Source organism: Bufo bufo, chromosome 7 (genome assembly GCF_905171765.1).
Source record: "Bufo bufo chromosome 7, aBufBuf1.1, whole genome shotgun sequence".
Lineage (NCBI taxonomy): Eukaryota > Metazoa > Chordata > Amphibia > Anura > Bufonidae > Bufo > Bufo bufo.
In genome coordinates, this window is record NC_053395.1 from 185414580 (window position 1) to 185438210 (window position 23631).

A 23631-nucleotide genomic window follows, 5' to 3' on the forward strand; every position below is an offset into this window, starting at 1 on the left:
ACGAGCATCTGACCGTCGGGAAGGAACGCTTCCTTCCCGCCAATCGGCTGCAGAATCATCCCGTCTAAATCCACCTTTAGGCATCTTCGATTTCAACATAATCTGTCCTTTGTTCTCATGGGAGATAAGCCACTGCAAGAGATGTCTGGCAGCAGGTTACTTCCCTCTCTCCATTGTGGACACGTGCGTATTTGGCGTGCATGTGTATGGAGGAACCATAAGAAATAGCCATTTAGCCACCTTAAGTGTGTGACCTAAACTTGCTCATTTCTGACAATGGGTAAAGCTGGCCATAGACATAAAATACTTGTCTGCAAAACATTGGCAAAACCAGACAAATTTGGTGAAATTTGCTCTCAGTCCAATGTATGTGGTGGTCATACAAATTAGAGTTATAGTAGATGTGACTAAAGTTGGCGGATTCTTCTAGTGATCTGCAGAAAACAATCTTTTGTCTATGGCTTACCAAGCATGCATGTGCTCTTAAAAAGGCGAAGAGGAATAAGCTGCTGCCAGATAGTCAGCCGGGATGAAAACTAGCGGGTTCAGTCAACATTATTCTAATGTATTTGGGCACCCTAAGACCAAGTATAATAAAATCTGTGTGTGTTCCTTTTCTTTCCTTCTTATAATGGAAGAGGGTGAAGCAGTTCATTGTGTCCTCACACTAAAACTAAATATTTCCTGTCAAAATGGAAAGTTCATGTCACTGAAATCTCAAAAAACTATGGAGCACAAACACTATAAAACACATACTAGCACACACTTTACTCACCATTAAATTTTCAAATTCTGCATAGATCTTCTTGAATTTGCTTGGAAGTTTCTACAAGACATAATCAGTATTTATAAGGGAGGACTAAGCTTTGTGACTGTTCAATACCTAATTATGAAAAGATACTTTTAATTACAAATAAAACATCATACACAGAAAAGTAAAACACGTTACTTGATAATATTGTAAATTATGTGGTAAAATAACCCTTGCCGGCCCTCCCAATCTGTTCGCCGGATCCGGTGAACTTCAGCAAATGGCATTTATCATGTAGACAAAGTTAATACAAAGCAATTACTAATGTATTTTGATTCTCCATATTGCCTTATTTGCTGCGTGGATTCAACTTTACATCACATTATACACTGCTCGTTTCCAGGGGTTTTGGCCACCTCTACAGAGCAGATACAAGGGTCTCTCAGGGTCCCGGCCACCAGAGAGGCCAGCACTTTATCCTATAGTGTGCAAGCACGGCCACCGCAGTTGGATTAGAGGGTGGTCGTAACCCCTGGAAACGAGCAGTGCATAATGTGGTGGAAAAACGAATTAAGCCAGCAAAAAAAGCTACCGTATATAGACAATCACATGTATTAACTTTCTGTACATGTATTAACTTTCTCTACATTTGCTGTAGTGGGACAACCCCTTTGAGTCTTTTATGGCTCCACCATTTCTGGGAACAGGGTAAGGCTGTTCGGCTGCAAATCAAAGGCATTTATTAGGGTCCCACATTACATTACCCCAAAAATTACATATCCTGCTGTATTTAACTGGAACTCATGTGCCTGTGGTGGCCGAGCCCCCAATTATTGTGTCAGACTCTGAGAAAAGTGGAGGAGTCATATCAGTCCTTTATACTTTCTCTCCTTTTATGATTCACCCCTGATTTTGGCACCAGGAAACCTGACTGTGTGGCCGTGTCACGGATCAGCGGGTGTGAACCCACTGTGCCACTGACTGGCTATACTCTGGAGGGGCGTGTCTAAGCAACTACATGATTTTCACTTGAGCCTCAGATGGTGAGGATAGACTTGAGCCATTCGGGTAGTTGCCAGGGGCTACTCCAGAGCAATCCCCAAGTCAGTGGTAGCTGGTCCAGGCAGACCAGGAGGTACCTGAGTAGGTACCAGAAGTACAAGCGTAGTCAGGCAGGCAAAAGTTCAGGGCAGGCGGCACAGGAACAGGTCAGGCAATCCGGGTCGGCAACAGGAGAGTCCAGGCAAGCAGACAGGGATCAGACGAGAAGCAGAATCCAGGAACAACGTAATAGTCAGGAGCACACGTGAGTATCAGGAGCTTAGCAAACACAAGGACCTTGACACTGAGGCATTTGGGAAGGGGGCTGAGCCACTTTAGTACCTGCAGGAGAGCCTGGGTTGGTCAGCGAGGTCACATGACCCAACCCATGCAGCCCAGGAAGTGATTTGTGCCGCCCCTAGGGCAGTGTAACAAGAAACCAGCATCAAGCATGCTGTGGCCGGGGCTGAGTGGAACCTGTGGAGCGGAATCCTCAGCACCACAGCACCTACAGCAACAGAGCCCAGGGCTGCAGAGGTGGACGGAAGGATCACCGCTGAGGACCACGGCGGTAAGCGGGGGAACAGCAGCCGCTGTTACAGGCCGTACCCTAACAATTGCCAATAAGTGAATGCATCTGTAAGTAAAGTTACTACATTATGAAACTGGCACAGCTATGAGCCTGTATGTGACATATGCCTCCTCTTCAATTTGCTGAGGACAATGACAGCATTTATTACTAGTCCTAGACCTCTGTCCATCCACATCATTCTACAGAGCAGTGCAGGTGACTTCAGTTTATGTAGTATAGTGATATTTCCTTTATGTTTTGTAGCTTTATGCCTAAGGATACAAAGTTTAACCCACCTCTGCTGGAGATTTATAATTACAATTAAATCTATTGTCAGCGGTACTGTCTCATCACCCATAAGTCCAGGATCTGTGCCAGATAAGTCAAAATTAATTTTCTAAAAAAGTTGAGTTAAATAATTTAGTGTGCTTTGGGAATTCATTAATCTACGGGACATTGACTCAGAACACACTTCAATTAGTGCAAAATTCACGTTTGAGAACATTACCTACAAGTGCACTTTATTCCCACACAATGCAGTTACTGCAGACCATGTGATCAATGGCGTACATAGAAGACAAGAAGACTTGTAAAAGAAATAATAAAAATGAGGCCGCACCAACCACACTTCTAACCACCTGCAGCAGGCGGTCCATCCACTTCCATGACTTGGGTGCGTTTTCCACTTATTTGTCTGAAAACATGGCAGCCGTGGAGATCACATTCCTGTGCAGTTTATCACTAACCATTAAAAGGGGGAGGAGACAAACTGGGAATAAGCCCCATCTCCATGAGCCCCATAGCAGCTGCATGGTCTGCCTCTATGATACGTACATTACCCTTACATACAATATTATACTAACCTGTGCTATACTGTGTATAAATATCTTCTTCCCCTGTTTATGCAAACTTATAATTATAGATAGCAATGTATACATTCAGAGAACTGCCCATAGGCAGGTGCCTACTATTTTAAGAGGAAACCGAACAACCCTTGGGATCCGCCTGCAATAAAGAACTGGTAAGTACTTACCTGATATCCCATGCTGTCGCTCCGGTTCTCCCAGTTTAGCTCTATCTACCTATCCACAGTGGTGATGTCACCGGTAGCTGGTCTTGTTGGGTCCATTGCGAAGACCACATGTTGCTGATGTGACATGACCACCGCAGCCGGGTAAATAGAGCCTGCCGGAGAATTATCTGGATTCCTCCTGAAAGTGGACAGCCCCTTTAGGTTACATTTACATCTGCGGTAAACTAATCTGGCAGAGAACAGCTTGCCAGAGTTCACCGGATCTGGCATGGCCCAATGCTGCTGCTCACCGCAGGACTCCATAGACTATAATGGGATCTGGCGCGGTTTCATCCCTTTTCCAGTATGAGTGCCAGGTTTTGGCCAGACAAAAAATGTAGCAGGATCCCCATCGGCTCCCATTATAGTCTATGGGGGAAACTGGCACTGCCGGATCCGGTGAACTGCGGCAAGCTGTTCTCTGCCGGAACAACCTGCCGGATACGTTTACCAGAGAGGTGAATGTAGCCTTAGGCACACAGCAGTATTATAGAAGCTCATGGTAAGGGGCCCAGGATCTCTGTTGCTGTGCCACCATACTACCAGCCATTTAGTACCCAGATACTGGGCCTCTAGGCATCAGGTTAGTACATCACATTCCAGGCCTGCTTTCTAAGTAGTTGCAGGGCTTTTTGGATTCCCCGCTGAATACGGTGTTATTATGTTCATGATAATAAACTCTGCCGTGTTTCTTAAAATTAATATAAATTGGCGCAGTTGGTGTACGGTTAATATTGATATTTGTAACCTTGTTGCTGTAACTAACTTGTGCCATAAACAAAAACACAATTATTATTTTCTGATTTGCCAAGTGCAGGAAAAAAATAAAAAAAATCGCATTCTTTATGCGTATGCATCTGTCAATGGTAATTGCATTGTAATATTCACAAGCCAACTGTGAAAACATTGAAATACTAATCACATTGGCATTATGACTTATGAGCAACAATCAGTGCGATCAGTAAACATTTTCCCATCTAAATTGTCTGAGCAATAATTGGGGAATGAAAACTAGTGCAAATGATTAGAGAGCAGATCCAGGAAAATATGGCATCTCAGAACTAGGGGGAAGATAAAAATGACAGGCAAGCAAATCGGATTCTGCTCATATTATTCTGCAAGGAATCAATTATAAAAGCTGTTTTCATGCAGATGAGAAGAATATCAAGAGCTGGGGTGGCTGAGTTCAGCCTACCGGATGTTCTTGCTGGTAAGAAGCACAGTTCTGAAGAGATAACACTGCAGATATTCATTCTCGTCTATTCCACATACTTTAGGCTATTGCAAATGTTTAACTAGAACTATTAAAGGGGATGCCCACAGAGAATGTGACTTTAGAGAAGGTGATCTTTGATAAGCAGCGGGCGCTTGATTTAATAAGTGGGATGTGTGTCCTCCAGAGAGAACAGTTTTGCTGCGCTCCGGTTCAGGATCCTTGACTGCTCTTCATAGGTAATAAGCAAGTGCTGACTTCGTTTTAATAGTAACTCAATGATTGTGAATGCATTTTTCGCTGATATCATCTATGTTGTGGTAGGTAAAGTGACACAATAAAACTAAGATTTTCCTCAAATATGGTCATTAAAGGGGTTCTCCGCTTTGGACTGTTAACTACTTGCAAAAATGGTGCTATGGCAAAAAGCAGAGCAGCAAGCAACCCCTAGTGATCAGCTGTAAAAAAAAAAAAAAAAATGTGGAAACCTGGAAGTGGGTGTTCAGTTTTCCCACAGCGCCACCACAGGGGAAATAAAGCATTACACGGTTCCCTTCAAATCACTGGGATGTCTGTGTAATGCAGGTCCTACAGATGAGAGCCGATCTTTGCAACGGTTCTCAACTTTGGTAAAAAGATAAGGATCATGAACAGAGGACTTTCCTCTAACACAGAACCTAATAGGGTGTATGAAAACGGGTTAAGTAAACTGGACACCCCCCCCCCCCCCCCACCCCTTTAATGGCATTTGTTGATGCTGCCTAGAATCTGATCGATTTCATTCTGGACCTGGAATATGACTAATAAAATATTCCAGCCAGAGATAGATTTTAGGGAGGTTAACGGGGCCTTTGTCCATACAATTAGTCACCACCACACACTCCTGGGCACAAACATGAGAGTTTGGACCTGCCATTGTATATGAGCACTGTAATATATCTATACTTTTTGCTCTGCGGCTTCCCCCAATCAATCTAGCCTTAAAAGGGTTGTTCCAAGTTTATAAGTTATTCCCTATCCACAAGATTTCTGGGAGTCCAAATGCTGGGACCCCCACATATCCCGAGAATGGGGTCCTGTTCCCCAGTTATGATGGAGCAGCAGGTCATAAATGCGCACTGCCACTCCATTCATTCTCTATAGGAGTGCTGGAGATAGCCGAGTACAGCACTCGTCTATCTCTAGCGCTCCCATAGAGAATGATCTGAGTAGCAGGGTGCATGCTCGCCCTGTCGCTCCATCATAACAGGGAAACGGGACCCCCATTCTTAGGATTGGTGGAGTTCCCAGCTTTTGGACCCACAACGATCAGCTAGTTATCCCCTATCCTGTGGATAGGGCATAATTTAAAATTTGGGCACAACCCCTTTAATTCCAAGTATGATGTCTAATTCACTGTGAAGAATAGGAATTGCTTAGAGAGGAGCTGTCACCTCTCCTGACATGCTTGTTGTGGTAATTATTTGCATTCTGCATGAAATAAGAATTTTAGAGCCTCTTTTTTACGACTCCATGTTGCCTTTCCTCTATTATTCCTTCTATGGGTTTATGAATGAAATACCAGCAGTCTGCAATAAAGGTCCTACTGGGTGTTACCAGTTGAAGGGGGAAGGGGCATGGGTGTCTTGACACCTTGTATGAGTATCGGTAGAGTCCGTTCAGAACCTTTTGAGTGTTCCCTTCAGCAAGTGATTCATCCCGCCTCATTCCATCTCATGCAATTCCTACAATTTTTCAACTATATTTTGCATACTGATTTCAAACATATTTTTGCACATATTAAAAAGGTATATATAATTTTTCCTCAATGTCCTCTTCCAGAAACGCTGAGCTGAGGAGCCAGTCCTTACATCTACTTACCTCCCATGTTAATGACAGTCGGCTCACTGCCACGTTACTCAGTCCCATGACAATGGCGAAGAAAGAGTTTAGATTTTTGTACTCCTTGCAACTGAAAAAAATTAAATTAAATAAATGATTAATTTTAACACTAAATGATTGCAAAAATAACATGAGATATGTAATCTATGGAGTCCCACACTGAGGAAGACTTCCAGTGGTGAACCCAGATTACAGTTCATTCCTATAAAAAAATTAAAATAAATTATGGATAGAGAAATTTTACTCCAGAAGAAGGTGAGGGGAGAGGGCAGAGGAAGCAGTTGTTACTGGGCCAAGGAGCCTCAGGGGGCCAAAAGACCCTTGTGACGCATAAGAAGATGTGTATGGTGGTATTCCATTTTAATTTTGCCTTAGGCAGCATGAAAGCTATATGCTCCCCTGCCCCTATCCACAAAGCACTGAGGAAAGGGGGGCCCCAAGCTGAACTCTTGCACCAGGGTCCATGAGCCTTTAGCTATGCCTCTGGGAGAGAGTAAGTAGTATGCCTAGGTCAGACATAAGACCAATGTAACAATAAGAAAAGAGGAGACGTTCCTTTGGGAAAAATGTGTAGGAAAAAAAAAAAAGTCACCCTCAAGGGCTAGCGACCAGTTCTCATTTGATGCCACTTAAAGGGAAATTCCATTTTTTAAATTTGTTTATATAATAGGGAGAAAAAAAAAGTATTCAAAATTTTCTCTCTTATATCAGTTTGTTGACCCCTATCTGCATCGTGGAATAGTATAGCCCATGAATTAGCCATGCTGAGAGACCGTGACGTGGTGCATGAGGGGCTCCGATGTGTTCCTGATAGGAATATATTGGCAAAAGTCTCAGCTTTTAATACCTGCTTGTATGACTAGCTAGTATAGTCAGTGGCATATCAGTTTGGTGCATTTTTTTCTGTGATTTATATAATTATATTTTCATCCGCACAATGCTCCGTTTTGTGTAGGATCCCTTTGTGGTGCATGTGGACCGCGCCGGCATCCTCCATTGTATGCATTTTTTGCTGGGGATGGTCGTTTGCTGCGGTCCACATGCGGTGGGACTGCTCCCCCAATGAGAAAGACGCTACAGTGTTTGGGGTTTGAGCAGTTCCACCATATTTGCCACTATATTTCTGTGATTTTATTTCTGGGTAATGCATTCATGGCCTAACTGAAACATGGCATTAGTCATGTGACATCCCACAAACATTCAGTAAGCAACAGTGTTACATGGCAGAAACCATTGTAGCAATTACAACAACTACTTCACTGTATGTGTTTACATGGCTGCCTGTTTAAATGTGATTTGTAAAAATGGCTGCCTGTCTCTAGGTTGCCATGTTGTTAATAAAGGTAACTGTAAAAATAAATAAATAAATTATGAACTCAACATTTTGATCTGTCAGCAAAGCATAGTGAAGGGCTACAGATGGAGCTGTCAGAGCAGCTCCCTGACGGATTCACTGTGAAGTAGATGCAACTGTCTGCAAATGCAAAGTGAAAGCTGCAGAGGAAAAATTGTTGATTTTTTAAAAAAAATATAGACCAATTGAAAAAAAGGATTCCTATCTCTGAATAAGGAAAATGCAATAATAAAAAATTGCAACCAAAGATGTTCATAGCCATAACAAGGTATAAAGTAATTAGTCTTATTTTAATATCTTGAAAAATGGATATATTGAGCAACCAATCTATATTTGCTTTGTTAAACTAAAATTGAGCATGATCCTGTAAATTACGGCCTAAGTTGTAGAAGAAATCCTGTGTGAGGTCACTTTAAGAGAATCAGCATCGAAATAGGGTTTAATTTATGCCAACTCGGCTTTTGTCTCCTTAAATTTGCGCTTTGGAACTCTCGGTGGGAGCCCCCAGCACTAAAAGGTACACTTAGCCTTTTTTTATTTTTAGCCCCGCGCAAGGTCTAGTAAAATAAAAGTAAACAGTTACCTTGGTTCTAAGACTAAATTAACCACATTAGAAGGATAAAAACACGACTTCAGCCAGACTTACTGGGCTGCTGCACTTAGCGCTCTGTCTTTTTGTTTGCTGTGCACTTTCAAATTTCTGTTTAAGGATTTTTTTTCTCTGAATTCCATTGTCTTTGGGGATTGTTATATTTTTAATTGGTCGTAATTAAGTATTTTCCTGGATCCCGCTGCGGACCGTGAACACATTTTGAAATTTATGTCTTTAAAGGATTTTTGTTTCTTTTCAGTGCCCTGCTGCTTTTTGAGGCTGTAAACGGCAGAAGAAAAACACCTTTAGTATTTTTTTTTTTTAATGCAATTGCTGAAAGGGAAAAGGATTTTGAGAGGGGGAAAAAAAAAACCCAGCAGCCTGCTAACCAGCGGGCATAAATAGACAAGCCATAGGAGTGCAGTACCAGGCTGTCAGAGGTCATGCTGCTGGCCTACTGTGGATATGCAGTCGGTCCCTCATCTAAACAGAAACTATTTTCTAGAGGCCGTTGGGAAAAAAAAATTCACTTAGATACCTTTATTAAAAAGTCGTAAATGGCCTTAAAAGTCACTTAAAATATAAAACCGATTGGATATTTTTTTTTTTTTTACACTTTTGAAAATTTGCTTTAAAAAGTACTTACTGGGCAGCAATTTTAATAAATTTCTTCAGGAGTTGTACGCGCTTGCTGAGCTGAGGGCACAGGCAAATTTCGGTCACAACCCAGAATTGGATTTCATTGAAACGTCTCAGGAAGAGGTCCAAATTGGCTGTTGTCTTTTTAAAATTCTGCCTTCCGAAGGTGTGATAGATCAGCTCCAGCTGCAGGCAGGAAACGTTTAACACACAATTATCTCCAAAGGATATGAAATGTATAATTGTCCTCATTATGATATTGGGATGTTTTTAGTTATGACATATAATCAGCAATTCTAAAAGACAGTACCCATAATACTATAACACATCAAAAGTAGGTGCAAAGGATGTAATCAAATCAAGGGCCTATAGGCAGCTCTGCTATACCATGGGAGAGTAGATCTAATGGCATATCAGCTTCATACTCACATAGCTCATGCTCAAGCTCCAACTTGATTCTATTTAAAATGTTACTCCACCTAAATTCTATAACTTCTTTGTGCATCATGGCTTTAAACTTTAGTTAACTAATGCTATGCTTTAACCAGCCTTCTTCTTATGTCATATTGTTGCTATACCAATCATTAAACATGTGCACTGTAATGGATGTGCTCTTAAAGGGGTCGTCTCACTTCAGTTAATAGCATTTATCATGTAGAGAAAGTTAATACTTACTAATGTATTGTGATTGTCCATATTGCCTCCTTTGCTGGCTGGAAACGAGCAGTGTATAATGTGATGGAAAAATTAATCCAGCCAGCAAAGGAAGCAATATGGACAATCACAGTATATTAGTAGGTGGCTTGTATTAACTTTCTTTACATAATAAATGCCACTTGCTTGAAGGGTCACAACCACTTTAAAGGTTAGGGATACCTTTTAAGGCAATTTATTTTTATTGATTTTGGGCTAAAAAATAAATAACTCATTTGTTTTAATTGGCCTTTTTTTATAATGTTCTGCCTTTTCTTCGATACAACAACTCTTGTATTGCTCTTATCTCCTGACCTCATAAACACTCATTATAGCTAGAGTCTTATCAAACTGATAAGAATATGGCTTAAAGAAGCTGTGCCACCAGGATCAACCCTATTAAACCAGGTATATAGCATGGTAGGGTTGCTGTAGCTGGGTAAAACAATACCTGTATTTTTTTTGTAGGTGCCAGCGTTGTTGCAAAATGTAGACTTTTATTTTTATGCAAATGAGCCATTGGAGCACCAAGAGACAGGCTTATGTGGTTTATACACCACTCCAGCGACACCACGGGTGCTCCAAATATGCCCTCCCCACGTTTCCCTTAGATTGACAGCGCTAGACTTCTAGCACTGAGTTCTCGCTCCTGCGCAATCGTTAGCTAACATAGTACGTGTTTGGAGGACCAGCGGCATTGCTGGAGTGGTGCTTAAATCGCATAAGTCCGCCTCTTGGTGCTCCAGTGGCTCTTTTGCAAAAACATTTCTCCACAACGCTGGCACCTACAATTTTTTTTTTAAATACAGGTATCGTTTTATACAGCTACATCAACCCTAGCAGGCTATATGTCTGGTTTAATAGGGTTGATCCTGGTGACACAGCCTCTTTAAGCCATTTTCTTATCAGTTTCATGATTTAGACTTTAGCTATAATGAGTGTTTATAACAGCTTGCAAACAGACTGATTTTTAACCCTTGTATCTCAGAAACGGCTGAACATTTAAAATAAAGACTAATTGAAAAATTAGATTAGCCAAAAATGGGTAAAATGCAATCATGAAAAATGCTCCAGAAAGTGTACATAGCCTTTAACCAAATTTAACAAGAAATGCTCAAACATAAGTAATAGAGATATCCACCATTTTATTAAAGGGGTTGACCAGCCTTTATTAGGTGACAGCCTATTCTCAGGATAGGCCATTGCTAGCTGATCGGTGAAGTCAAGGTGGACTGAGGATAGGCCATCACTTAGTAAAGGCTGGACACCCCCTTTAATTTTCAAAGATCTCTGGCAAAATGTTTTTGGTGCAGTGCTGAAAATAATAAAATATTGCAGACATATCATAGATACATTCCGCACACCTCGTGAACGCAGTTGAAGAGGTCCCAGTCATGGATCGTCATCTGGTAAGCTAAATCCTTTGAACTCATAAGTTCAAATGTTGACATAGTACCGGTAGATGGTCCTTCCTGTTCTGTAAGTGGTGTCTAAATTACACAGAAAGAACATTATGGATAAACCATGACACAAACCCATTACATTTTGAATAAGTCAATGTCATGAACAATATTAGATAAAGAGGACCTGTTGCCTCTCTTGTCTTGTCTGTAATAACAGATCTGGAGAATCATTTCTTATGACTCTATGTTGTGCTGTTCTTCTCCTATTCCTGCTAGAAGTTTATAAATAAAAGTACAGGTGGGTGTTACCAGTTGGAGTGTGTCCCTGCACAGTCTGACACTGCCAACACTGATTGCTCAATGCTAGACTGTGCAGGGACACACCCGCAACTGGTAACTCCCATTTGTACCTTTATCCATAAATTTCTAGCAAGTATAGTAGAAGAATGGTAAAACATAGAATCATAAGAATAGATACTCCAAAATTGTCATTTCATGTGGAATACAATTATTTACTAAAACAGACATGAAAGGTGATAGTCGGGATAGGTGACAGCCCCTCTTTAATTCTAGAAAATGATGGTGAGTGATGTCCACATTTTAATCTGCTTATAAGAATGTCCATATAGAAGGAATGATCTTTTGGCAGACAATGAAAATGTCAAATTCCCTCATTAGCATACTTATTTGGCCTGGTAATACATGCCATGTATATTGTCACCACATAAGCCTTGGAGGTACACCAGGCAGCCCCCAAATATTTTACTCATATATATAAAGAAAAAATGGCAGCACTGATATTAAGTATCAAAAAGCAGGTGCAGCGCACAATGGGAATAATCTATTACCATAATACAAAATAGAAAAAACGGGCAGCACTCCAAGAAATACTAAAAAATAAAACCTTTTATTCACCCATGTGGTACAGTGACATTTCGGCTCAACAATAGAGCCTTTCTCTTGCTTGTTGAGCCGAAACATCGCTGTACCACATGGGTGAATAAAAAAATATATATTTTTGGGATTTTTTCTATACACACACATATATATATATATATATATATATATATATATATATATACACACACACACGCGCACACACACACACACACATTGTGGGGATTTGCTCTGGTAGACAGGTTAGCTGACGCAGTTTAGAGGCAAGGAACCAGGTTGTAAATCAAACTTCAGTGTTTTATTCACACTCAGCAAAACATAACAGTCTTGGTGCTTGTTCATACACAGCAAAACAAAACAGTGTTCACCTGGAATCCTAGATGTCAGTTCACACTCGGCTGAATGCTCAGCCACAGAAAAGTTCACTGGCCTCTTCCAGGTGGCCTGCATGACTGTTTGCAGTCTTCAGCCTTCAGCACAGAGGCTCCACAGTCAGATGGAGGTAAAATCCACACCATCTGATAGTGCTGACTGCTTTTTAAGCCTGCCAAGACCCAGCCTGGAACGTGGGGACTAGCCACCCACCCAGCACTTTGGCTACTCCCAGTAAAAGTCGTCCCGGATCAGCTTTACAGCCATACTAAACAGCTGAAGTGTCAAGACTGCAATCTGCAATGCCGACACTTGAGAAAAACCGGCTCTTACCTCACCGAGGCCAGGAACCTCGGTGACACATACCGACCATCAATGACGGCCCCTTGTCCCTTCCTAATATATATATATATATATATATATATATATATACACACACAAAAAACACAAAATTGAAACATAAAAACATGAATAAAAATATATATATAAAAGTACATACCAACGAATCAAACTGATCTCGACAGCAAGCAAAGAGCCGCCCATTCACAGTGAGAGTTGTAAAGACAGATAATTCATTTGGCTTCAGAACAACTTTTTCTAGGAGTCAAAGAAACAAGTAGAATATAAATCTACACCCATAACAAAATAATTTGAATTTGAAAATGTGTTTAAACTGAACACATTTTTACAGTAAACTTACAAAATTACTCGAAGTCAGTTTTGCTTGAGGTTGCGTTGGCGTAATTTATGCCATATTTATCAAATGTCACCTGTTTGATAAACTTGTCTCATCCTCGGTTTTTCTAATCCACCCCCCTTTACTGGAGATAAACTCATTAACATAGCTAAAAACATCCACTCAACCACCCATACTTCAAAACTGGAGTGAGTGGTGTAAAATTCAAAGTTACAAAAGTAGCAAAAGCCCCATTTTGCTATTTTTTTGAAGACAGAATTCTTGAGTAAAGGTATGATAAATCAAGGCCATTGAGTTAGTTTGCAAATAAATTGATCTATTTGTAGTGATAGAGTGATAGTCTGAATTACACTCCAGAGCTGCATTCAGAATTCTGCTGTTGTCAGGCCTAAATTCTACCAGTATCCTTTGGTGGTTTGTACAGAAAGCAGTTTAGCAATTTGTCTGGTACAGTACAGTTATTTGAGATACGAAAATATTAAAGCTGGTCATAGAGATCAGATGAATATTAGTCAAACCTGTGGATTTTGGCAGGACCTACTGGTCATCTAATGAGTATGGGGTGTCCGACAGCATACCTTGGGGACCAGAAGGATCTTACATGAGATAAACTGCAACCAGAGGGGTCTGGCAGCAGCTCATGCCCCTCTCCCTATTGAGAACACATGCACTCAGCCGAGCTGAGCGTGCATGTGTATGGGTCAGTCTGTAGGATGAAGGAGTATTCAGCTGACGGCTATCTAAGGGGTATGGCCGTCTCAGCGCTGGCGAAAGACACACGATAGCCTGAACAATCATTTGTCTGAAATCTATCAGTCCTGGCAACTCAATAAACAGGTATTTTGACCTCAGTTAAAATATTGCATATTATTTCTAGTCTTAAAGGGGTTGTCTCACTTCAGCAAGTGGCATTTATCATGTAGAGAAGGTTAATACCAGGCACTTACTAATTTATTGTGATTGTCCATATTGCTTCCTTTGCTGGCTGGATTCATTTTTCCATCACATTATACACTGCTCGTTTTCATGGCAATAATATATATCTCTCATTATATATCTCTCATTATCTATCTATCTAATTATCTATCCATCTATCTAATTATCTATCTAATCTATCTCTTATTTATTTTACTCTCTTATATAGCGCTGACCTATTCCGCAGCGATTTACAGACTTTATCACCACTCGCTGTCCCCAGTATCAGTCTGTCTTTGGAGTGTGGGAGGAAACTGGAGTATCTTGAGAAAACCCACGCAAACACAGGCAGAACATGCAAACTCCATGCAGATGTTGTCCTTGGTCGGATCTATCTATGTGATTCATGTTTACATGGGTCTCTTATCCCTCAACATATTCAACATACAGTATTCGATTTTGTAAAATACATGAAAAGCAAAAAAAATCTTTTTGGGAGGGTGGGCGATTCACGGCACTGCAGAGGTTATTACATATTAATGCTGGCGGCGGCTCTGCCTCGAGGAGGTTACCATGGTTATGGCTGCTAATAACCGTGCGCTGTCCCACTTCATGTTTAGACTCTAAATCCTTCAGAATGTGCTACAATCTAAACATTCTGCCCGGTGTTGATAGGAAGGGTAAGTGCTTTTCAGCTCACATTTCCAGAGTTTGTTTGAAGACCCGGTGTGAAGGAAATGATTATGAGATACACACTGAACCTGTGATATGGCTGCTGCTGCCAACACAGAGGACTGGGCGAATAGTGCATGAGAAATCTGCCAGCAAGTAAATGATGAGACTGAAGAGAAAGATAACAGTACGTAATGTATCACCATGTAGCGTTTAAAATAATGTTACAATTTATTTTTTGGGGCTTTAATACTGATGACCTATCCAACATCTTTTAATAAGTAGCCCTTAGGACAGGCCACCAATATCTGATCATCTGGGGTCAGACTCTTGGTACCCTCCACTCTTGCAGGAGCTGCTGTGCACCAGAATACCACAGCTCTGTACACCGCATAGTGGCCGCGACTTGTTACTGCAGCACTGCCCCCATTCAAGTGAATATCAAAGTCCTGTCAAACCCCTTTAACCAAGATCTCATATATGTAAAAATGTATTATTGCATACACAACGTCTATTTCTCTAATAACATTTGTCCACCTGTCTAGCTAATGTTTCTAGGTCTGACTGTCTGTCAATCAACCTACCTATCTGTCTGTCTGCTTATCAGTCTATCTAATCTACTAGTCATACGTCTATCAATCTATGCCCAAAAAGTTTTATTAAAGGAAAGTGACAATCCAATAAGTCACAATACTGTAACAATAAGTGTAGGAATCGCATGAGGGGTAGCTAATCTATCGATTTAATCTATCAATCTGATTTCTCTATCTAATCTATCCAATCTCTTATTTCTCTATGTATCTATGCAGTATATGTCTAACCATCTATCATATATGTTTCTATGTATCTGTCTTCGTATTTCTCTGTGTATCTATGAAGTATCTATCTATCTATCTCTCTCTCTCTCATATCTATCTCTCTCTCATATCTCTCTCTCTCTCATATCTCTCTCTCATATCTCTCTCTCTCTCATATCTCTCTCTCTCTCATATCTCTCTCTCTCTCATATCTCATATCTATCTATCTATCTATCTCTCAAATCAAATCAAATAAGCTTTATTGGCAGGACTAAATACATTTTAGCATTGCCAAAGCAAGTGGGAAATAATTGGGTAGGGTTGGGGTATAGGAGTCCATGGAATATCAGGCTCCTCTCAGTCTATGGCAGGCAGTAATATACTGTGGCCGCTGTGTTCTTCTCTTCCCCCAGTAGTATGGAGAGTCTCTCTTCCTTCTCCATGGAGATGAAGTCTGGGCAGAGATCAGACAGTCTCCCAAAGTGAGGCAGACTCACTGCCGAGTACTTGGGGCACCGCAGCAGGAAATGAGCCTCATCCTCCATGGACTCCTGGTCGCACTGCTGGCACAGTCTGCTCTCCCTGGGCATGTACCTCTGTCGGTGACGCCCGGATTCAATGAGCAGGCTGTGGGCGCTCAGTCTGTACTGGCTCAGGATCTGTCGGTCTTTTGGATTGGGGAGGTTCTCCAGATATGGGGCCAGTTTGTACTCCCTCTGCAGGCTCTGGTATACTGTCAGCTTCTGGGATGTTCTTATGTCGTTCCTCCAGACACTAATATACTCCTCTTTGTACTTGTGTATCGACCTCTGGATTTCGCCCTTTGTCAGGCTATATTGGTTGGTGGCTTGGGCAGACTGGGTTTGGGTGACTTGTTGCACGGTGCTTTGTTTTTCTGGGGCTTCTTGCTGTATCAAGCCTTTGTGATGGTAGGAGCTGGGACTGCTGCTATGAAGATGGGCTCTGAATGATAGCGCCCTCTTCTGGACAGCAAAGTAGAGTGGGAATCAGCCCAGTTCTGCTCGACAGGCGCCATTTGAGGTGCTCCTGTGGACCTGGAGAAAGTGTTTTCAGAGATCTAGGTGGAATAGTTTTGCTGGCCCATAGTCCCACTTTGCCCGGTCTGGGTATATATCTGGGCCCCAGACTTCGCTGCCATACAGGAGGATTGGGGCGATGATGATGTCAAGGATTTTAAGCCAGACGGTCACTGGTGCTATAAGGTGATACAGACGCCTTCTGATGGCAGGTTTTGCTCGCCTTGTCTATAAGTGTTTCCATGGCTTTCTTAAAACTCCCTGATTGGCTGATTTCTAGGCCCAGGTAGGTGTAGCTGTCAGTGTCTGAATGTGGACAGTTGTTTAGCAGGAAGGGAGGAGGCCCGGCTGCTTTTCGGTTTCTTTTCTGGAATACCATGATGTTGGTTTTCTTTGGATTGATGGGCAGTGCCCACGTGTTACTGAACTTCTCCAGGATCTTCAGGTTATCTTGGAGACTTTTCTCAGTTGGCGATAGTAGCAGAAGATCATCTGCATAAAGGAGAAATTTCACCTGGGTGTCATGGAGGGTGAGACTAGGTGCTGTGGAGGACTCCAGAGCCGCCGCCAGCTCATTGATGTAGATGTTAAACAGGGTTGGACTGAGGCTGCAGCCCTGCCTGACTCCTCGGCTCTGCCGGAAATAAGCCGTTCTCCTCCCATTTACCTTCACGCTTCATCTGTTCTCAGTGTAGGAACTTCTGATGACAACATATGTTTTTCCTCCTATTCCGCTTTCAAGAAGTTTCAGGTATCTCATATCTATCTATCTCTCTAATATCTACTTATCTATCTCATATCTACCTATCTCATATCTATCTAAAGTTTCAGGTATCTCATATCTATCTATCTATCTATCTTTCTCTCTCATATCTATCTATCTTTCTCTCTCATATCTACCTATCTCTCTCATACCTATCTCTCTCATATCTATCTATCTATCTATCTATCTATCTATCTATCTATCTATCTATCTAAGATCTATCTCTCTCTCTATGTATCCCCATTACATCATGTGCAGTGTTTCACAATCCTTCCTCCAATTACCAGCACTCAGGTAGGTGACTTTCCTCATGACTAGCTGTGATTTTTTCAGCCTAGAACCAGAGTTTGGAGATACATCCTTCTATATGTCACGCATACACAGAGGGCCGCGCTCGGAGGCACACTGCCGCACTTCTCATCGCTGAGCTGTAGATCAATAGACTCTTGTCTGTTTATCCTTATTTGTTCATGGGTTTCTTCAGCTGTTTTCTCAGTAACAAGACAAGGACACTGTGCGCTGTGAAGGGCCATTTCTGTAAAGTGAGTCGTTTTCCCGCACAGATCATTTTAGTAATATTTTAGGAAATGGCAACTCTGTTACCCTATACGGCAGCACTGTAGCAGTCTTCGGAAAAGACCTACTTCCAGCACCCAGCTTGGCCTATTTACTCAGTAGGGGATCGTACTGTTGTTTGTAATCAACTGAAATTATCTCAAAACGCTTTTATAAAACCATTGCTATTTGTGTGTTTAACCTTGAGTTTTTAAATTATTTTCTATGAGTGGAGGGAATGATAGTCAAACCGTACCTCCTGCAGAACTGATCTTCACAAGTATCAAGGATTCTCCGGAGCCCAGTTTATCTGCTACAGCAGACAGCACCTCCTTCACCGAGGCCGACACTTGTACACGGATGGTGGTGTACGTGTGGTCAATGCAGTACACCTTGAAAAGAACTGCGAAGACAAAATACAGACATTAGATGTAATAAAAAAAACAACACATGATACATATTACCTAGAGGAACACAGTATGTAGCTGAATTTCATTTATTTCCTGCTGTTTATACAGCACCAGCATATTCTGCAGTGCTGTACAGAGATTGTCACCATTCACACCAGTTCCTGTCCCTGTTCCACACAAGAAGGTATTTAAAGGGACGTTTCCATCAGAAAGCGGCATTTTTCAAATTCAATATTCATAGAAAACATTTTTAAAGCGTTTTTGGCTGTTTTCGTTTACATTTCAGCAGTTCTTTGCCACTGAAAATTAAATACTTATTGAGCAGTCATACCAGACAGATAAAACCCATGTATAGATAGGGAACTCATTCTTAGTTTACTGCTGATGTGAAGGGAATGTTATCTGTTAGTACAATAGTAGGTGTAGAATTAGAGGTTTTCTTGATAGGCCTAAATAAAGAAGCCCACAGAACTCAACTCATCCTCCATGGTCACAGTGAATGGTCTGACCGACAGAGTTAACCCCTTCACGCCCAATGACATAAATGTACGTCCTCGGTCCGGTCTTTAAACATGGCACCCGATCGCGTGTGCTGCGGGTGTCCGCTTGCTTCTTATAGCAGACACCCGCGGTTCATGTCCGCAACCGGCAGTAATGCCGATCACTGACATTTAACCCCTCAGATGCCGTGGTTAATCCTGACCACGGCATATGAGCGCGCTGAAAACCGAAAGTGCGCGCTTTCGGTTATGCTTCGACTCCCCCGTATGGCGATCGGAGGAGCTGGAGCTTGTGTGAAGCAGCCCCTGTCTATGTGAATGACAGGAGGCTGCTGCATAGTATTTCCTATGGAGCAGTTGCCTTCAAGGCTGGGTTCACACAGGCGTCACGTTTTGGCTCAGGATGCGTCCCGGGTGCAATGCGGCAAACCCGTGCGAGTAGGTACCCAATTGCAGTCAGTTTTAACTGCGATTGCGTTCCGTTCAGTTTTTATCGCGCGGGTGCAATGCGTTTTGCACGCACGTGATAAAAAACTGAATGTGGTACCCAGACCCGAACTTCTTCACTGAAGTTCAGGTTTGGGTTCAAGGTTGTGTAGATGTAAATTTTTTCCCCTTATAACATGGTTATAAGGGAAAATAATAGAATTCTTGAATACAGAATGCATAGTACAAGGTCAATTGAGGATTAAAAAAAAAATAACTCACCTACTTCAATTGATCGCAAAGCTGCCTGTTCTTTCTTCAGGACCTGTCAAAGGACCTGTGGTGATGTCACTGAGCTCATCACATGGTCCATCACCACAGTGATGGACCATGTGATTAGTTCATGTGATGTGACGTCACCACAGGTCATTTAGCCGGCAGCTCATGATTAAAGTAGTAAGAAGAGATTGGCAACTACGCGATCAAGAGGAGGAGGTGAGTTAAATTTTTTTATTTTTTAACCCTCAATTGACCTTCTACTAGGCATTCTGTATTAAAGAATGCTATTATTTTCCCTTATAACCATGTTATATGGGAAAATAATACAGTGAATAGACTGTCATCTTAGCAACCATGCGTGAAAATCGCACCGCATCTGCACTTGCTTGCGATTTTCACGCAGCCCCATTCACTTCTATTGGGCCTGCGTTGCGTGATAAACGCACAATATAGAGTATGCTGCGATTTTCACACAACGCACAAGTGATGCGTGAAAATCACCGCTCATGTGCACAACCCCATAGAAGTGAATGGGTCCAGATTCAGTGCCGATGCAATGCGCTCACCTAACGCATTGCACCCGCGCAGAAATCTCGCCCGTGTGAACCCAGCCTAAGGCTACTTTCACACCTGCGTTAGGTGGGGATCCGTCTGGTATCTGCACAGACGGATCCGCACCTATAATGCAAGCGATTGTATCCGATCAGAACGGATCAGTTTGCATTACCATGATAATGTTCATGATAATGCAAACGGATCCGTTTTGACTTACACTGAAAGTCAATGGGAGGCGGATCTATTTTCAATTGCACCATACTGTGTCAGTGAAAACGGATCCGTCCCCATTGACTTACATTGTAAGTCAGGACGGATCCGTTTGACTCTGCATCGTCAGGCGGACACCCGAACGCTGCAAGCAGCATTTTGGTGTCTGCCTCCAGAGCGGAATGGAGGCTGAACGGAGGCAAACCGATCCTTATCCATTCAGAATGCATTGGGGCAAAACTGATCCGTTTTGGGCCGCAGATGACTGATTGTTAAAAAAGTGTAAAAAACGTTTTCGCGATGTGCGAAAACACCCATAGTATAAAAATATATTTCCCATACGTCAAAAAGCAAAATTTTCGCTGTTTTTGGTTGCTTCATTTTCAATTTTTTTTTTTATTTTTTACAAAAAGTGATTCAAAAGTCATACACACCCCAGAATGGTATCAATGAAAAGTTCAGATCGCCCCACAAAAAATGAGCCCCCATACAGCTCCGTACACATAATTACAAAAAAGTTATAGGGGTCAAATAAAGGCAACAAAAAAATTAAACTGATTTTTTTCCACTTTAAATTTTTTTTTATCACTATTAAAATGCAAGAAAAACTATACATATAACATATCGACGGATTCGTACTGAACTGTAGAATAAAAATAATTGGTCAGTTTTATCACACATCGAACGTCATAAATGAAAAACCCGTAAAACTGTGGTGGAATAGCTTTTTTTTTTTTTTTTTGCAATTTCACCCCATTTGGAATTTTCTCCCCTCTTCCCACTACATCATATGCAATATTAATTGGTGATGTTGAAAAGTAGAACTTGTCCAGCAAAAAACAAGCCCTCATACGGCTATGTGAACAGACAAATAAAAATATTATGGCTCTGGGAAGTCAGGAAGCGCAAAACGAAAAAGCAAAATTAAAAAAATTAAAACAAAAACCCTCCAGGGTGAAAGGGTTAAGTGAGGCTGTTTACCGTGCTAAAAGTTTAGATAAAGGAGTTAAAGAATCAGAAGAGGAAGTAGAATACATGGAGGGACTTCAAAAAAGTATATCCAGAAAACCTACGCTTTTTTTTTACTTTAAAAAAATTACAGAGAATATTCACATATTGGCTGTTAGTATATGATAAAAAAAGTTTTTTTTATGGCAGTGCCCCTTTAATAAAAAGCCAATTAACCCATCAGAATGTTTTTGGAGTCCATGAGAAAACCAAAGTACCCAGAAGTAACATCAGAAGAACCTTCATGGCTGGATTTACACTTTGGACCCTGGTTCTACAAGGCAACAACGAGTCACAGTACTGCCCCAGAATCAGATCAATATGCTCTGAACATTATGTCAAGCCCTCTAAGCAGAAAAGTGATGGCCCTTTTGCACAAACATTTGTGACTTTTTACTAGTTTAAGCGATGCTCAGATTTCAGTTTGATGATGCGTCAAAATTATTAAGATGAACGTCTCTGACTGATCTTTTATTAAGACTGTTGTATTAACTGGTTTAATTTTAATAAATTCCTCCATATGTTTTTATTATTTTGTTACTTAAAAAAAACTTCCCTAAGGGCGTAAACAATATTGTAGGGATGGTGTGCTTTATGGCAGCTGCAATGAATCAGAAGTAATCATCAGAAAATGGTCCATAGACTAATACAGTCTCTAGAGAGTGATGGAGACCAGTCCCTTTTCCAGAGACCAGTAGTAGCAGGTTCATGTACAGCTTTTATTGCGTACAGCATTGCTATTCTGTGTTAATCTGTACTAGTAGAGCTCTTATCTGCCCCCTGTCCTCTAATTATAATGAGATGACTGCTACTGAGTGCACTGCCAAAATCTCCCTCCTTTCTCCTCGAAAGGTAAAGGGGAAGAATTTTATACAGATATACAGCTCTTCCATACTGGGAGTCATCCTTTTCTAAGAAAAATCCTGGTAGGACAACTGTCATAATGGTTGGGTGCCACATCAAGAAGCTCTACTCCAGCTGTTAGAAAACGCTCATGTAGTTAAAATACCGCCTAAATGCTAAGACAAAGTTGAGGTAAATCATCCACCGTTTTCACCATGTCCTTTTTAAGTTTAACATTCTATAGTCACTTCTTAAAAGATTTTTTTTTATAGCAAAATGCACGAATTTAAATAGACAATGCATTTTTGACAAACTGTACATAAATCAATCATGCAAGTGAATACAAGACACTTTGTAGTATATCTTATTAAATGCTACTTTCTCCACTCATGTGGCAAACGCCCCCCTCCTGAACTGATCATCTACCCTCAATTCACTGCTAAAATTCATCTAATGAGACAAGACAGACTGCAGTGCAGAAGCATAGACCCGAAAACCCACGGAATCACTTTGGAGTGTTTCCGTGGGCTTCCGAACCATGCCTCGGCTCCACAAAAGATAAGACATGTCTTATCTTTCATCGTATCTTGCGGATTGCGGACCCATTCAAATCAATGGGTCTGCATCTGCAGCACAGACTGCACACAGGCAGTGTCGGTATATTGTGGACCCGCCGTTTGGGGTCCGCAATACGGGCATGGAGCCCTTACGTTCGTCTGAATGAGCCCTTAAAAGGGTGTGTTACAGAGAGATAGGGGAGCAGGATAGCAGCTAGTTTCCACCCACTAGCTCAGCAGAAACTAAGCATTATAGATGAAGCATGTGGGGAGAAAAAATAGAAAAAAATATAGCGAATAGATGATATAATGGCTAGATCTACCGCTATTCTTTGTGTAAAAACACAGGTACGATTTAAATATTGAAATTCTGGCTGCCTGAATACACCACTGGGGAGAGCCTATTGGATCAATGATAAGGGTCTACACAGTGAGATCACTCGTTCCCCCTAGTAGTGGCTGCAGGTAGCTAGGATGTATCATCCCTATGTCTCGCTATGAATTTTGCTCTATAGATTTATAGATAATCAGAAGCAGAATTTTGCACCAGTTTAGATACAGTAGGTGCTGGATTATGCCCACTCCCACGGTCCCAGCCACCAGAGAGGCCAGCGCTTTTTCCTATCTTATGCAAGCACGGCCACTGCTGCTGTATTACAGGGTGGTCGTAACCATGGAAACAAGCAGTGTATAATGTGATGGAAAAATGAATCAAACCAGCAAAGAAGGCAATACTGACAATCACAATACATTAGTAAGTGCCTTGTATTAACTTTGTCTACACGATAAATGCCATTTGCTGAAGTGAAACAACCCCTTTAGCAAAAACGTGGGTAAGCAGAAATTGGTTTGTCCGATGATGCAACATTTTATGCCAAAACTTCATCACGATTCTGGCTTAAAATTCTGCCAACCAAAAAGCCAACCA

General features: G+C 41.5%; 1 protein-coding gene across 3 annotated transcripts in view; it reads right to left on the bottom strand.

Annotated features, from left to right (window-relative positions):
• The window catches only part of LOC121008125 (rap guanine nucleotide exchange factor 4-like), a 198810-nt gene that overhangs the window by 19364 nt on the left and 155815 nt on the right, over positions 1-23631 (bottom strand). For all 3 annotated transcript variants that reach the window (XM_040440478.1, XM_040440479.1, XM_040440480.1), the window contains 6 exons: positions 18172-18318; positions 12979-13076; positions 11172-11297; positions 9122-9300; positions 6509-6599; positions 776-826 (listed from right to left, as the gene is read on the bottom strand). In XM_040440478.1, the coding sequence (XP_040296412.1) occupies positions 776-826; positions 6509-6599; positions 9122-9300; positions 11172-11297; positions 12979-13076; positions 18172-18318 (692 nt within the window). The remainder of the gene's footprint in view (positions 1-775; positions 827-6508; positions 6600-9121; positions 9301-11171; positions 11298-12978; positions 13077-18171; positions 18319-23631) is intronic.